The sequence below is a fragment of the Aegilops tauschii genome, chromosome 7 (genome assembly GCF_002575655.3).
Source record: "Aegilops tauschii subsp. strangulata cultivar AL8/78 chromosome 7, Aet v6.0, whole genome shotgun sequence".
Taxonomy (NCBI): domain Eukaryota; kingdom Viridiplantae; phylum Streptophyta; class Magnoliopsida; order Poales; family Poaceae; genus Aegilops; species Aegilops tauschii.
The window spans coordinates 35,127,936-35,144,820 of record NC_053041.3 but is presented as its reverse complement, the minus strand read 5'-3'; the positions used below and the strand labels follow the sequence as shown (position 1 = coordinate 35,144,820).

The 16,885-nt window shown below is 46.2% G+C and overlaps 1 protein-coding gene and 2 pseudogenes across 1 annotated transcript; all 3 read right to left on the bottom strand.

Annotated features, from left to right (window-relative positions):
* Positions 1 to 2,009: 2,009 nt before the first annotated feature.
* Positions 2,010 to 3,384, bottom strand: LOC109755089 (probable indole-3-pyruvate monooxygenase YUCCA11; annotated as a pseudogene).
* Positions 3,385 to 12,248: 8,864 nt separating this feature from the next.
* On the bottom strand, positions 12,249 to 12,709 carry LOC109755088 (uncharacterized; annotated as a pseudogene).
* Positions 12,710 to 14,363: 1,654 nt separating this feature from the next.
* On the bottom strand, positions 14,364 to 14,960 carry LOC109755087 (uncharacterized). The gene has a single exon (XM_020313969.2). It carries the CDS (start codon positions 14,880 to 14,882, stop codon positions 14,613 to 14,615), a length of 270 nt encoding a protein of 89 aa, XP_020169558.1. The 5' UTR covers positions 14,883 to 14,960; the 3' UTR covers positions 14,364 to 14,612.
* Positions 14,961 to 16,885: the final 1,925 nt, after the last annotated feature.

Sequence of the window (16,885 nt, the reverse complement as noted above, 5' to 3'; positions counted from 1 at the left end):
ATAAGCTTTGGGTTCATATGGGTCATCAATCAGTAACCTGACAATGATTAAAGCCACTAAAATTCCATCGAGTTCGTTGTATATATGGAGTAATGTTTTATATACCTTCCCTAATGTGATCTTCATTCATTTAAGCTTAAGTTATTTTTTGTAATTCTCAGTCTTTACTATTTTCTGTTCCAATGAACTAAAACCATTACACTTATTTTCAATCGGAGGGAGTAATATATTTCACGTGGGATCTAGATTCTTACTAGAATTATAATATCTATAGCCCGTGCGGATGCACGGGTTGACGACTAGTATATATAATGTTTGTCATGTATATGAAAATATATACAGCGTGCATGAGAAAAATGTTGATAATGTATTTAAAAAATGTTAAACGTGTATAGAAAAGTGTTTGTAGTGTATACAAAAATGTACAATGTACATTAAATAAAATTCAAGAAAACAACATATACTTTAAAATTTTAATTCTGTATTTGTAAAAATGTAAACATGTATATAAAAATGTTTTTGATGTATATGAAAATGTACATTATGGGTGAAGAAATGTTTATTGCCATTACAAAAATTCACCGTGTATTAAAAAATGTTGACCATGTATTCAAAAAATGATAATATTGTTTTAAAAATGTATTTGATATATACCAAAAATTTAAAATATGTATGGAAAAAATAGTGATCATATAATAAGTTTTCAAAACATGTTAATCATGTATTTAAAATATTTAAATGTGTATAAAATACGTTTTTATGTATATGAAAAATGCTGAATGTGCTAAAAAAAGTTGACATTTGTTCAACAATACGTTTTAAATGTTTCTCATGATAAGCAGGAGGACGACGCTGTCTGGCATTGTGGTGTCATTGACGAAAGGCCTGTCAAAGGTCGATGCGTCAGTTCCTATTCTGAATGGATCGGTGGAAGATGGCGGCGGCCGCCTCTGAGGGTGCGCCGGACCGGTGTGTGCCGAGACCCGGCATTGTGGCTTGGTTGGGGTCTTCGGATTTAGATGTTAGACTTTGGTGCAAAGTTGATAGGAGTAGTGACAGATATTGCTGAGATGGTGGCTTTAGACTGATCAATATATTACTTTGTAAGGTCTTCATCAATAATTAATAAAATGGTTGTATGCATGTCCAGATGCAAAGGCACGGGTTCATACTCGTTTTCTAAAAGAACATGTTTGAGCGACGTAGCCATGCTTAGTAAACAAACGATATGAATCGATGAGGAGCGGATATAGCCGATAGCCACACCCAACACATGTCCTATACAATCAACAAACAATGGAAACATGCATCACCGCTCGTTCGCCCATATGCATTCTTCTGTACGTGTAAACATTCTTACTCGTGAGTCAAGATGGTAACGGGGACGAAACCCATCAGATTTTGCCTGCCCAAACCTATCCCCACGAGAAAATCGCAAACCCGTCCCGTTCTTGTCACCGTGCGTGGGGCTAGTTATTTGCACTTCCCTTAAACCCATCGGGTTTTCTAAACCCACGGGGAAATCGGCATATTTAAGCAAACATAGTAGAAACAAAAAATAGCATTTCAAAAACAAAAAGAGCATATTTCAATAGCATAACTTGAGCAAATTTTAGCAGAATACAATAGTACATGGTTTAGGAGCTACAAGGGGCATATTTTAAGAGCATAACTTAAGCAAAAAGAGCAATAACAATAGCTACAAGTAGCATTTTTCAGCACAATACAATACCCCATTTCAATAACAAAAATAAGCATATTTCAGCAACAAACAGGGACGTATTTCAGCCATACATGGTTCAACAACGAGGAAGATGGTTGTCCATTATCATCATCACTCTCAAGATTGTATTCCTCTAACAATGAGCATATCTTGGCCGGGTATTGTCGGGTTTCTTGTTCAGGGATTACCGAAACGGGTGTAAACCGACGAAACATACCGGGTTGTATAATGTGACCAGCAACAGCCCTGCGGGGATGAAAAGACGCCCATCTCCATCCCCTAATAGGGTAAAAACCCACGTGGACGCGGGTTTCGGGGCCCCATTGCCATCTTTGACTCGTGAGTCGTGACCAATGGGGCCTGGTTGTGTGATAGCTTCTACCTAGTTCTAGATCCCATCGTCGTCGTCGCCGCCGGAGCCCTGCCGCAGCTGCCTGCTTATATCCTCTGCAATGAACTCGTTCGTGCCGCTGCCGTAGATCCCTCTCCCACGCGGTACAGCCCGTTCTCCCCCTTGGGAGATCTTCCGGATGCCATCCCATCATCGCCGATCAGCCTGCCATCGTCGCTCTGAAACAAAGGAAAAAGCATTCCGATTCAGCCTCGGTTCAAGTTCTCGAGCTAGCATTAGCAAGCTGAGAAGTTGGCAACACTATTAATATATGGGTTGATTGGTTCTTGGCATCAGTGGTCGAACCTTGAGCCACTTCTTTGCCGTGCTGCGGTACCCGGTGGCGAAGACGATGGTGTCGAAACGTTCCCGCTCGCCGCCGGCGAACTCCATCGCGTCCCCTTCGATGCTTGTCATCGCCGGCAGCACCTGGGTCTGGTCGCTCTTGATCTTGTTGTAGGACCCGACGTCGATGACTGGGTAGACGTTGCTCTGGATCTTTCTGGTGAAGGACCCGACGTCCGGCCTAGCGGTGTTGCCGAACACGACGCGGCATGCGAACACCGCCAGCCTGTCGATCATCCAGACAAGCAGTTATACGAACAGCGCCATGGACGTGTTCATGATCTCCCTCGTCATGAGGTGGAGCTCGGCGTGGACGATGATGGAGGCGGCGGCGCCGGCCTGGGCCATGTCAAGGGTGATCTCCATTCCGGAGTTGCCGCACCCGACGACGAGCACTTCCTTTCCCCGCATACCCTCGACGGACCGGTACTCACTGGCGTGGATGGCCCCGTCAGGGAACGTGTCCAGCGCGCCCGGGCACCTCGGGCACCACCTTCTCGTCGAACTACCTCGTGGCCACCACGAGGTACCTCGCCACGTACCGCTCCGCGTCGCCGGTGCAGAGGTGGACGACCTCCACTTCCCACTAGCCGTCCACGAAGCGCGCGGAGCAGACCTCACGGCGGAGGCGGAGGCGCGCGTGCACGGCGAAGCGGTCAGCGTAGGCGTCGAGGTAGCGGACGAAGTGGTCGCGGGGGAGGTAGGTCGGCGCGTCGTCGGCGTGCGGCAGGTGGGGGAGCGCGCTTGCCTGCTTGGGGAGGTGCAGGTGGAGGCGGTCGTAGGCGCGCTTCTGCCCCAGCGAGCCGACGCACTCGTCCCGCTCTAGGACGATGCTATCCACCCCGCGCGGCGCCAGGCATGCCGATGCCGCCAGCCCCGACGGCCCCGCCCCGATGATGATCACCGGCGGCGCGCTGTTCTCCATTGCCGTTTGTTGGTGCAAAGTGCGAACAAGGTGCCTCAGCCTGGATGTACGTACGTACAGGAAGTCCCTCTCCACTTTCAGTGCTGGGCCCTGTCGAGTAATGCTACATCTACAAAGGCTTACTTAAAGATTTTACATATAAACTGATGTGAAGGATTGTGATTGGTAAAAGGGGATGAGGGGATCCACCCCACTTAAAATCAGGTGGAAGAGAGAGAATTAGAAGGTTAAGTAAACCTTTGTAAATCTTTGGTGTAACATGATTGGACCCTGTCTTCCTCCAAAAGCAATGCTACATCTACATCTACGTAATCGATCATTTGGTTGGACAGAATTAGTGGAGGAGCCCCACCAATTGAAATCAGGGGGGCGTGGAGAGTTTAAGAAGGAAGTTTACGTAAAAGATTACGTATGTTTACGTGGATGTACAAAGTTGGACACACAATCCGGTAGGAAAAAAATCTGTTCGCATCACAGGTACAAATGAAGTGGACATCGACGGATCGTTCGAGTGATTCACGGATGGAAAATGTTCCCCGGCCGGCCGACCAGCTATGCCGGTCTTGCCATGGGCCGACCGCATATCATCACCCCCTCTTACCTCTTCAACCCTTGACCAAAACCACTCGTTATACTTCTTTCTCCTCCCGTCCCACACTCGTTTACGCGTAGCCGGTCTCTGCGGATTAGAGCATGATTCGTCTATATAAAGTTGACATGTTACATATAGCCAATTTTTTTTAAAATATGATGAATTTTATAATAAATTCGAAAACTATACGCTCTAATGCATAAAAATCGAAATTATGATCCCGTCGGCCTCTTGTTAGCCGAAGAGTGCCTTTTCAGCCTACTGTTGGCCGAACCCATCTCCTCGCTGCAGCTGCACGTACGCTGGCTGGCTGACTCGATCTCACATGCATGCAGCTACACGTACCTGTCGTTCCATTCATCGATCTCACATGGCATTTATCTAATCACGCGCAGCTGGCCGTTGGTGGCTTGATGCTACTGTATTATCTAATCATCTGCAGCTGGCTGGCTGGCTTGCTGCCATATGCATGCAGCAGCCTTTACTCGTGGATATGGACTCGATCTCACATGCATGCAGCTACACGTACCTGTCGTTCCATCCATCGATCTCACATGGCATTTATCTAATCACGCGCAGCTGGCCGTTGGTGGCTTGGTACTAATGCATGTGATGTCCCAGACGCTCGCCTAGCTGCAGTTACAGACTCGATGGAATTGACCTGTCGTTCCATCCACCCATCCATCGATCTCACATGGCATGCAAAGTTTGTACGTCCAACACGTGCCCGCTCATCTGGTGATGGAGACGGTACCGCATGTGCATGTACTATCTACGTAGACTAGTAATAGTGCTTTGCATGTGGATGTACTATCTACGTATAATAGTACCAGTGCAGGATTATTTTGCTAATCACGTGCAAGTGCATGGTCGGTAGTAGTAGCGTGTGTTAGAGCAACTCCAACCGGCGATCCAAACGGACAAAAAGCGGACGTTTGAATCGGCCGAGCAGACACATGTGTTCGGTTTTTCGTTTGGGTTGACGCATGCACCCAACGCTAGCAGGACGTTTGGGTCAACGCATGCACCCAACGCTGGCCGTCCTCCTCCTCCTCCGGCTTCACCTTTGGGGTTGGCGGGGGGTACACGGGGTTGGCCTGCACACCGCGGCGGCGGTCTTCATCGTGCTCCAACGCAGACCAGACCTCCCAGTTGGGAGAGTCGGCCGTGTATGCCGCCATCCGCCGCTGCTCCGCCGTGAGCAGCTCGCGTCGCCTCGATCACCCAGATCAATCTAGGAGATGCACATCTACGAGAGGAGAGTGATGTCTACATATCCTTGTAGATCGAAAACGTTAACGATCTAGAGATTGTGGTTAGTGTAGTCGTACTCGTGTCAGGATCGCGGTTTGAGTTTAGGTCCATGCGTTGGGCCGGTGCTTTGGTCCGTTTCGACCCAACTGGACACGCACGGACGATTTGGATCGACCGATTGGAGTTGCTCTTATAGCCGCGTACTAGTGCACATGCACTAGTACATGCTGCAGGTGATTAGATAATAGCTGCGCGTGATTAGATAAATGCCATGTGAGATCGATGGATGGAACAACAGGTACGTGCAGCTGCATGCATGTGAGATCGAGTCCGTATCCATGAGTAAAGGCTGCTGCATGCATATGAGCCAGCGTACGTACGTGCAGCTGCAGCGAGGCAAAGTGGCTGGATGGGTCGGCACTCTTCAGCCTTCACGAAGCCAAAGACCACTCTTCGGCCAACAGTAAGCCGAAGCTACTATCTTCGTCCCAGCTGGCCACTCTTCGGTCAACGGGAGGCTGGAGAGCTTACTTCGGCCAACGGTAGGCCTAAAAGATCTTTTTTGGTCAACAGAAAGCCGATGGGGTCATAGTTTTGATTTTTATGCATTAGGGCGTATATTCGAATTTGCTATAAAATTCATCATACTTTCAAAAAAAATCTCATATAGCCAACCTAATAGTCAACACGTATAGCTAGTTGTTGCTAAGAAGTACTATTTTATGAATGCATGGTCCACCTTATACTTTCACAATGTTTTTTAGAGCCCGTGTTACAACTGGCTCAAAATCTACGGCCCCCACTCTTCTCTCTCATCCAAATCAGCAGAAATATAATTATTTAATTCTTACAGCTGCTCACTGTACCTTATTAGACTTGCTCTTAACCAAATCGAGTGCATGCATAGTGGAGGGGGACCGTGGAAAAACAGACATGGAGGCCCAGTAAATTCAGGCGGAAAGAGTATATATATGTTAGGCAACAACATATGCATGAAATATGTATTTGGATATAACTTTTTGAATGGATTATGTCTTATTGTTATATCCAAAGATATCCCATTTAATGTGTTTGGTGAGAGAAAAGGTATTGAGTAATCCTATGTAAATTAAGAAATGATCACTCTCTCTTTTCTCATTAAATAGTGAGCCACATCTTTGCTTAGGTGCTATAATGGGTGAAGCACCCGGACCTGGAGTTTTTGGGCGCGAGCTCATATGAGCTCTTTATCGTGGGCGTTGATATGTGCGTGAGGATCTGTGCCATTTGTTTATACATCAGGTGATGGGCTGCTAGAAAATAGGCACTGTACGGAAATACGGAGGAGCTACAGGTGTGTGTTGGGCCGTGGTTTAACCATTGCGTGGACGGACATTTGGGTTGGAATAAGTGAGCCGTGGCCCAGAAATGTGCGCGCACCTCTGATCCGTGGTCCAGGACGTTGCCTTTTTCCAATCGGTGGGGCTCAGACGTCAGAATGAATGTTTCTTCTTAAAAAAAATGCTAAATGAATACACCGTTCTAGTGTCTTCTCCATTTTGTGGGTTGGAGACTGAGCGGTGGAGGCGACGAGCGGCGGTGGCCAGAAGCCATGGAGTTCCTGATGCAGCCGATACGCGGGTTCGTGAAATTTCCCCTTATCTCAAGCCTGACCTGCTTCACTAACTGCCTCGTATTAGTTGATTGAAAACGGATTTGGTTCACTATGGATCAGATCTACTTTCCTCGAGGAGGTTGGCGAGAGTACGCTGCCGCCTCCCGCGGCAGCAGTTGGTGTGGTGGAGCGGGCACGGTCGCCATTTCATAAGGAGGCGGCGGATAAACAAGTTCTGCAAGCGGGTGTGCTGGAGCAGGCACCGCCATTGGGCAAACCCATCGCAGCAGGTGGAGCGCGGAAGGTCAACTCTAGGCTGCAAGCGGAGCGGTGGCAGAAAGGAGAGAGAGCTCCCCCGCGGGCTCGGAGCTGTCAACTGGGAAGATGAACCCTCGGGCTCCTGGATGGAACAAAAGGTTAGTGCCTGTCCCGATCGTCTAGATTTTTGTCCAGCAACACCTAAAAATATGATGTACACCTGCGAAAATGGAATTTGCATTGTGGAATTACATAAACCAGTATGCTTAGTTATGAAATGATTTCTTGTACCCATCAATAATCTGCTGGGACATGAAGCATGAACAATGCTAAAGCATTTTGAATTAGGAAAGTCACTGATTAATAAGAGATTGATAAACAATGATAAAGCATTTTGCAAGGGGAAATGATGTCTCTAAAAACATGAGATTGCACGTGCCTTGTTAGACAGGCATGAAACTTGCTGAATCCTTGTAAGCTAAAATCGTAGTTCTGATATTTTCTAAAGGCTAAGGATTGGAGCTGCAGCACCTAGCAGAACACCTTGTCCCAATCGCATTAGTGCATTTAAGAAGGCTGTTAGGGGTTTTGCTGACCACCCAACTAAGATTGTGATCGTCCTGGTTATTGGAACTACATTTGACTCAGTTGGCGAGGCATACGATTTCTACAACTTGTACTCGTGGGAGAAGGGCTTTGGTATTCGATACTGCAAGAGTCGCCGGAATGTGGAGAGGATAAAGTGCATGCAAGAAATAGTTTGTGAGTGCTCGGTGACTTCAAGCTCTTGGTTGCTGGTACTCCTTAAAGATTTCTGTCATGCTTGATCAGGGTGTGACGCCGTTGCTTTTATTAATATACATGTTTGTCTCCTCTATAGCAAACTTATCATATGGTGTTCAGACTCAATGAGTGAAGGTAAAATGGTTGGAGTTTACAAAGAAGCACATCCTGAACTAGAAGGAAATTTTTATCCCACAACCCCAAAAGAGAAGACAGCGAAAGCAACAAAACAAGAGAAGCATCTCCAATTCCTCGTGTTTGACAGAGGAGAACAAGAGGCACATTCGACAGAAGAGAAAAAGAAAGAAATGGCTATCATTTTATCAACCCAGATTCTCAATAATAGAGTTGAAGAAGATACAACCAACACCCGACAATCAACAAAGAAATGGCTTTGCAAAGAGCATAGCTCGTAGAAGCAACTCTAGACATGTTTTTTTGAAAGGACTCTAGTCATGTTAGTACCACTACCACTAGATAGTTTTATTTGAGGTAGTCATTATTTTCCATATAACTTCATGAGACTCTTGATTACGATCAAAATTACAACACCTCCCTGGTTAAGTGCAACAAGGTAAATGCAATATCTATCTATCTATCTATCTATCTATCTGTCTGTCTGTCTGTATGTCTGTCTGTCTGTCTGTCTGTCTGTCTGTCTGTCTGTCTGTCTATCTATGAGGCTAATAACAGGAAAGGTGGGAATATCTATCTATCATCATAACTAGTAAGGTGGCCCTCGGAAATAAGAACATTGTATTATTGTGCTGAAATTATTTGAAAATAAACTTTATCAATCTACTATATTAGCTAGTAAAGTGGACCTCAAAAATATAATAGCATCGTATTTATTGTTCTGAAAATATTCGGAAATAAATTCTATGTATATCTATATCTACCTATCTATTATACTAACTAGTAAAGTGGCCCTCGCAAATGCGAGAGCATCTTATTTATTGCTCTGAAATGTTTGGAAATAAATTCTATGTATATCTATGTCTATCTATCTATCTATCTATCTTACTTACTACTCCCTCCGTCCCCATGCATAAGGCATGCACGCAATTCTAGATCATCAATTTAACTAGCTAAGTATGTATTATATGTAATAAAAAAATTAGAAACTACGCGCACATATGAATATAATGATATGTTTTGCATGACATATACCACATTTTTAGTTAGTAAAATCGGCGACCTAGAACTACGCGCACGCCTTAAACACCGAGATAAAGGGAGTAGTAAAGTGGACCTCGAAAATACGAGAGCATCTTATATATTGTTGTGAAAATGTCTGAAAACAAATTTTATTGATGTCTCTGTCCATCTATATCTATCTATTGTACTAACTAGTAAAGTGGTCCTTGCAAATGCAAAAGCATTATATTTATTATTCTGAAAATGTTTGAAAATAATTATACTAACTAGAAAATGTGCGAGGGCGACGAATTTACTATTCTTGGAATATTTGAAAATAAATTCTATGTATCTATCTATCTATTTATCCATCCATCTATCTATTATACTATCCAAATGACCCATTGCGCTCTGGGCGCAAAACCAAATGGAACCTAGAAGTGTGGTGAACTATTATAATCTTTTTTTGCCAAACTACATGTAAATTACGATGACCCGTTGTGCCATTGGTGGAAAAAAGAAACACAACCGAGAATCAGGCGAAGTATTTTTTATTCGCTGTCCATAAAGGGGATTGGATTGAATATGGTTGAACGGCGAAATGTTAATCGGCCTACCCATTTTTTGAAGAATGTGCAAGCTGAGTACACTCGACCGGGTCGATAGATGCATCAACCATGGCAGACCAGTTGGCACCGAGTCCATTTCTCTCACAAATTTAAGGTAGCCCTCGCCCCTCGGGCATCAAGACGAATAATGTCTGAGCTGGCTGTTCACTAGGAGTCGGTGCTGAGGGGGCGCAGCATTGCACACGGTTCCACGCGCATGTATTCCTGGGATGCGTCGGACACAATGCTACCACATGCTCACATGACGATATTCTACAATGCTACCACATGCTCACAGAAATACTCCTACCAGATGCTCACATATCTACTCGTACCACATGCTCATAAATCTAAACTCAAACAAGTAAGGAGGAGGGAGAGATCGAACTTACAACCATCGATTAAACGGGAGACGCGGAATAGCTCGGAAAAGAGGTGGAATACAAATCACCGCCGGCTGGAGAACACACACCACTTACCTGCTTTTGGGCGTGAAGAATATGCATGGTACGTAGAGCTCTTGGGGGGGGGGGGGGGGGGGGGGGGGCTTCGTCGGTGAGCTAAAGGTGGCCAAATAGGGCGACCAATTCGGTAGGGGATGCCTAATTCCTCCCCGCTATTTTATGGAATCGTGCGAGCTCACGCCATCTCCCCTCTCCCGCACACTGCAAGTCTGGCTGAGAGAAAACGACCAATTCGGTCGTTCCTAGAGGGTTTGGCATAGAGGTTCTTTAAACAGTGTGTTAGTCAAGATTCGGATGCAGGCCAAGCTACCAAACGGGCTCTTTTTGCATCGTGCGGGCATGGTTTGCTGTGCTGCAAGCTACCAAATGTGTCACTAGTAAGGCGGGCGCGCATATCACCATCCGCGAGATGGTCCGTGATTTTCGCATGCTTCCGAAACATCAAATCGAGATCGACAATGAACGCACGGGGATGCCCTCTAGCAGCGGTGCCAACACGCTCTCGTCGTCCACGCACACCACCTCCTGCACAATGCCCACATGCTGGCTCTACACGAACAACCACGATAGCGCCTCCATGGCACACGGAGGAGGAGTCGAGCGCAGATCAAGAAAGCGGATGAGCCGAGGCGTGGAGTCGCTGATGTACTTTCAGTTGTGCCATGGTCGGCTCATGTGGGCTCTGGCGGGCATGATGTCTCACACTAACAACCATGGAGGATGAGTGGGAGCATACGAGGTCGTGAAATTCCTTGTTGGCGGCAGGATTCTGGCATTAGCGAGGTTCGTCGGAGGTGCGAGGGCGATGGAGGCTTCCATATTCCTGCTGGTCACCAGGGTGGCGTATGGTGCACGGGTTTGGGCGGTGGCAAAGTGTGTGCCTATTTATCGCGAGAGTCACAACGGCTTAACTAAAACCGAGGAAGTGGAGATTGTTTTTAGGGGAAAAATAACATTAGAGGGAATTTAGGTTTTAAGGGATCTGCTATAGAAGACCCTTATCATCTAAATAAAACTCATTCCCCTCAAGTATATCTATATACCTATACCTACTAATAAAGTACGGATTGCATCTGCCAGTTCACCGTCATCATTTTTACAGAAAACCCCCTTACGTCTTGCGGAATAAACCCCCAGTACATCTATAAGTGAAAAAAGAATCGTTTTTCTGTTTTTACAGAAACCCCCCTACAGTTTCAGGTAAGTAACCCGCAGTTCTCTTTTAAGTGACAAATCGAATTGTTTTCTATTTTTGCAGAAAACCTCCTACAACTTCTGGTAATTAACCCACAGTTCACTTTTAAGTACAAAAACATGCTTTTTGATATGTCCATATCTTTTCACCCTAACTCCAATTTTAACATGTTATATATGAAATTTGATTAGAAAAATATGTAGAATTCGAATATGATGTTATTTTACCTATTAACTATTTTAAAATACTATTTAGAGTGAATCTTAATCAATAGCGTGTGATCTATCTTTCCTTCGTACGAGCGTCGATCACGAATTGTCTTCATTTTTAAGGATTAGGAGGACCGCCTATCACCCACTGTCCAAAACCTTTCATAGGGGGTCAGTGCATGAATTGTTTTCTTGCTATACATACACACACTATATGCACAATTTGGCTAACACGAGATGCGTCCATCGCAACACTCAAGCAAATCAGATGACAAGGTGTTTGGAGCAAGCTACTCATTGCCAACTACATAGTTTAGTACAATGCTGTATTAAAGCAGTCTAAATAAATAACTTATATGGCCCGCTTTTGGTATATAGTACCGAACCTTTATATTTAGGTATTTCATGCTACAATATTTAACAAATGCACCAATGGTTTGTAACGAGATTTGATGTTTTGCATATGTTGGATCGTTAAACATCCCAAGATATCTATTGTATATTATCGGATTAGCTAAAATGGGACCGGGTGGGTTGCGGCAGGCCGCAATATTATGCTACTTTTTTATATTTGCAATGTTTCGATGACTGTATTATATATGCTACTTTTTTATATTTGCAATGTTATGACTTGTACCCGGCAGCACCGCGGCAAGCCGCATTTCCTACCTAGTATAGACAAATCTTGTGTCAATCTGCTAGTGTTAATTATTCAAGAAGCTAAAAACACATCACACATACAGTACATATATACATATGCACCTGGGGCAGACAGCTCTCACCTCTCTAAATTAAGCCCAACGTCAATCAACAAAGATTTCGAATGGGAATAAAAAATGAAACAAGAGTACGAAACCAGTATAGGCCGGCCGGCTTGCAAGCATGAACGATGCATGTACAGTAGTACATCTTCATAGCCTTACGGCCGGCCGTCCGGCTCACATCAGTGACCGCCGCCGTGCTTGTGCCCGCGCTTGTGGAGGCGGTGCTCCATGGCCTCCTCGCGGTGGGTCACCTTGGCCTGCGGCGACCTTGGCCTTGCCACGCTCGTGCGCCAGCTCACGCTCGTCGTGTGACCTCGCCGTCGCCGCCTCCGTCTTCTCGGCCACCTTGGCCTGCGTGATCTTGGCCTTGGCCTTCGCCTCGCTCGCCGCGTCCTTCACCTTCTCCTTGGCGAGATTCATCTCGATGTAGTATACTGATTTGGTTAAGAGTAGTTACTAGCTTCTTCTTCTAGTTGCTTCGCTTATGGTGGTGAGCGAGCGGGTTTATATAGCCGCCGGACGATGCTCGCTGTCGGACGGGGACGTGGTGTCGGTGGGATGGATATGGATCAACTGCAGTTGCGCCGTTGCTGAGTGGATGGATTGTTTAGTCTGGGTTTGATTCGATAGGGACTTGGCAGGGAACCGTGGCCACATGCGTCTTGTTGTCGGCCAACTTTTATAACAAACTGAAGTCGGCCCCTGCATGGACCGAGCCGTGTCCACTCATTGTTCCGGACGAGAAATATCAGGATTCAGAACTAGTCAGCCAGATAAAAACGGTGAGGACATCTGCCTCCCCATTCACAAAAAAGCTCCTGGCAAACACAAAATAACAAAAAGCTCCTTGCGCCTACTCGGTCCCACCAGTATTGCAATCCCTTTGGTAATAGCGCCGGTAAGAGCATCTACAACACACGGACTCTTTTGCTAGTAACTTATAAATAACCTATTATAGATGCCCTCAGCTCGTCGGATTTTATTGTCGCTGAGCACTTTCTGCTATTTAGACCATAGCTGTTATCATTGATCAACGAAGCGCAAGTATGAAAAGTAGTATATAGATAAAGGCAGCTGCTACAAATTAGCCGACAGATTTTTTTAGGAAATCAGTCGGGTGGCGGGCCGTCGGATCCTTCCTCTCGCAGCCATTGGATCGATCAAACACATGTTGTGCCACAATGAAAGCAACCATGGGACGCGCCGTGGAAGCAACACCGCCGACTTGCAAGCATCAACGTCATTCCATCGCTGGCAGAGCTGGGCGTTCGGCAGCAACAGCGACGCAGCGATGTGTCATTGCAGCGCCAAAACAGGCGCGACGGTGCTCCAATACAGCACCGGCGATGCTCAATTGCAGCGCCAACACCGGCGCAGCGGTGGTCCAACACAGCACCGGCGGCCTGTCGTAGCTCTAGCGGTGCTCCATTGCAGCGCCACACCAGCACGGCGGTGCTCAGCACCGGCGACCCATCGTAGCTCCGGCGATGCTTCAATGCAGCACGAACACCTGCACGGCGTTGCTCGAACGCAGCACCGACGACCCGTCGCAGCTCCGACGATGCTTCATCGCAGCTGCATCGCAACACCGCCAGCGCAACAAACGACGACTGCTGTGGCGAGGTGGGTTGGAGTACCAGGGCTGTTGCAACCCTGACGGTGCCCCCTTCTCAGCTAAAAGCTTGTCATCACCGCCTTCGTCGCTGCAGCACAGTGGTGCCTCTTTGCAGCAGCAACACTCCACGTCGGATATGGGGGTGAGAGAGGGCAGGAAGAGTGGAGCCGGCACAACCATGGCAGGACACAGAGCGAGGCGCCAACTCCGGTCTCCCTCTTCCTTCTGCGTTGCAGCACCGACACGAGCGGTGGCCGCCATCGTTCCTCTCGGATCGCAGCAGCGGTGCACGGTTGTCGGAGTTCTCCCTCTCCCAGAGGGACGAAGAAAGAGATTTGGAAGGGGAAAAGAGAGCAAGGAGAACGAGTGGAGGAGCACATCTGCCGCGGAAGAGATAAGGTTGGTTGCATGGAGGGGGAAGCGGTGGGTACGTGTGGCGCGGAGGACGCGGCTTACAATGGAGAGAAATTAGTCGGTTGATTTTAATACTTTTTGATAGACAAAACTTATGTCAATCCGTTACTAATTATTATTCAAGAAGCCAAAATACATACATATGCTCCTGGGGCAGGCAGGCTGGCAGCTGTCACCTCTCCAAATTAAGCCCGACGTCAATGAACACACACTTGGTCTGGGAGTAAAATAATAATGGAAAAAGAGTTGGAAACAAGTACAGGCCGGCTTGCTAGCATGAACTATGCGTGCACGGTACATCTTTCTAGCCGGCGGCCGGCCGTCCGGCTCCTTCATGCACATCAGTGGCCAGCGCCGTGCTTGTGCCCGGTGCCGGCGCGCTTGTGGAGGCGGTGCTCCATGGCCTCCTCGCGGTGGGTGACCTTGGCCTGGTGCAGCTCGGCCTCGGCGGCGGCGACCTTGGCCTTGCCCCGCTCGTGCGCCAGCGCACGCTCGTCGTGCGACCTCGCCGTGGCCGCCTCCGTCTTCTCGGCCACCTTGGCCTGCGTGATCTTGGCCTTGGCCTTGGCCGCGCTCGCGGCGTCCTTCACCTTCTCCTTGGCGTGATTCATGTCGACGTGTCTTGATTTGGCTAGAGCTAGCTGCTAGCTTCTTCTTGCTTGGTTATTTTGCTTATCGTTGTGCTCGAGCGAGGTTTATATAGCCGGACTATGTGGTCGCCATCGCGTGGATGGAAACGAGCGGTCGATGAACCAGCTGACTCACATGCCGACAGGGACGTGGTGTCGGTCGGATAGAGATGGATCAACTGCAGGTGCGCCGTTGCTCAGTGGATGGATTGTTTATTAGGCGATGATTCGTCTGGGACTCGACAGAGAACCGTGGCCACATGCGTCTTGAAGTCGGCCGCCTTTTAAAAATGAACTGAAGTCGGCCACCTGCCATCGTCCACTCGTTTTCTGGAAAATATCTAGATTGGTACTACGACTACTTTTCTTCCAGGAAAATGATATGTTCAAATAATTTGAAAACACTTAGGTGCGGTATATTAATTCTTATTTATTTTTTGTTTCTTGATATAAATAAATAAATCAACTAAGGAGAGATGTGTTTCCGTTCAATGATTTGAGACTACCAAACACGACATGCAGTGGTCAGTTTATTGTATACAATAATATTAATTAGTAAATAAACATTAAGTTATATTGGTTTTTTACTTTGCCTTGGTCGCGGTGCACAAGCTAAGATGACTTATACACATGAACAAAGGAAGTATGACCAGTAGTACCAGACAAGCAAACGGTGAGCAAATTCTCAGCAAAAAGAAAAAAGAAAACAGTGGGCAGGACTACTTCTGGACAGGCGGAGCCGGCATTTTTGAGAATATACCGAGAATATGGTAATCAATATCCTTCTAGCTCGCGAACCAAAAATCTGATATATCAGTTTGTAGTTTGTAAAGAAAAAAATGTATTCACGGACACTGATACGATAGCCGGTCATCCAATCCTATTCATCAAACTAAGCACAATTCAAACGGAATTCGAACAAAGCGTATAAATCCATGCAAACCAAACAGTTTTCATTTAAACCGGATCAAATTCATGATATTTTCAACATATTTCATTACACAAAAGTGGACATTTTCGTCATATTTCATTTAACCTAGTCTAAATCTTCGCCAACTATGGACATAGGAAAGTGAAACTGCGGTCACCGGCCGAGGGACATGGATGTCCGTGTCACTACTGAGAAAATGCTTATAAATGGTCTCGAATGAGCGGCAGGCATGGTCAGGTACCCATCACTACTATTTTCAAAAAGTAGCAGTGGCGGATAAACATAAAAGCCCGTAACTGCTAACTTGGAGTGGCGTCCGGCGCCGGCCACAACTAACTCCTATACCGTCGTTCACGCCATCCGCCGGAGCAGCCGTCCATACCGTCTGTCGTTGCTTCCGCCGCCCACACGGTAAGCATGTCCCATCCCGTTCTATTGCATTAGTTAGGGTTAGGGCTAGGGTTCATTTGCTTTAGGGTTAATTTGTTTGCTAGCATTAATTAGTTTGGTAGGGTTAATTGTAGAATTTGTTTGCTATGATTAATTTGATTACTAGGGTTAATTTGTTTGGGAGTGTTAATTTTTGAATTTTAGAATGACTTGTTAATTTTAGAATGATTTGTTATATTAGGAATATGACTTGTTAATTTTAGAATGAATTGTTAATTTCACTATGAATATGCAGTTACCTTCATTTTTTTACAGGGAATCATATACTAAGTGCCAATGTTTTGGCAAAACGGGGATTGATTTCTGTTTTGCCAAATTTCTGGAACTTAATATATCCAATACTAAGCAAAGGTCATGCAAAAATATTCGTGGATCTAAAACTTTATATATCAACATGTTTCAGATCTCACATTGTTAGGTTCATTTGCATTTATTTTCTGTAATTATTTTGCTAGAACACTAACTGAAGTATCTGATTCATATTGTGTTGTAGTACATGTCTTAATTTTTTCTGACATGGAAGCACACTAGTAGAAAACAGGGCATCGGTCCCAGTTTCAGAGGGCCTTTAGTCTCGGTTCTGCAATCGGGACAAAACGATCAG

Bases quoted from the DNA above. Each gene is read 5' to 3' on its own strand.
- LOC109755087 (XM_020313969.2), bottom strand. From the start codon at position 14,882: ATGAATCACGCCAAGGAGAAGGTGAAGGACGCCGCGAGCGCGGCCAAG.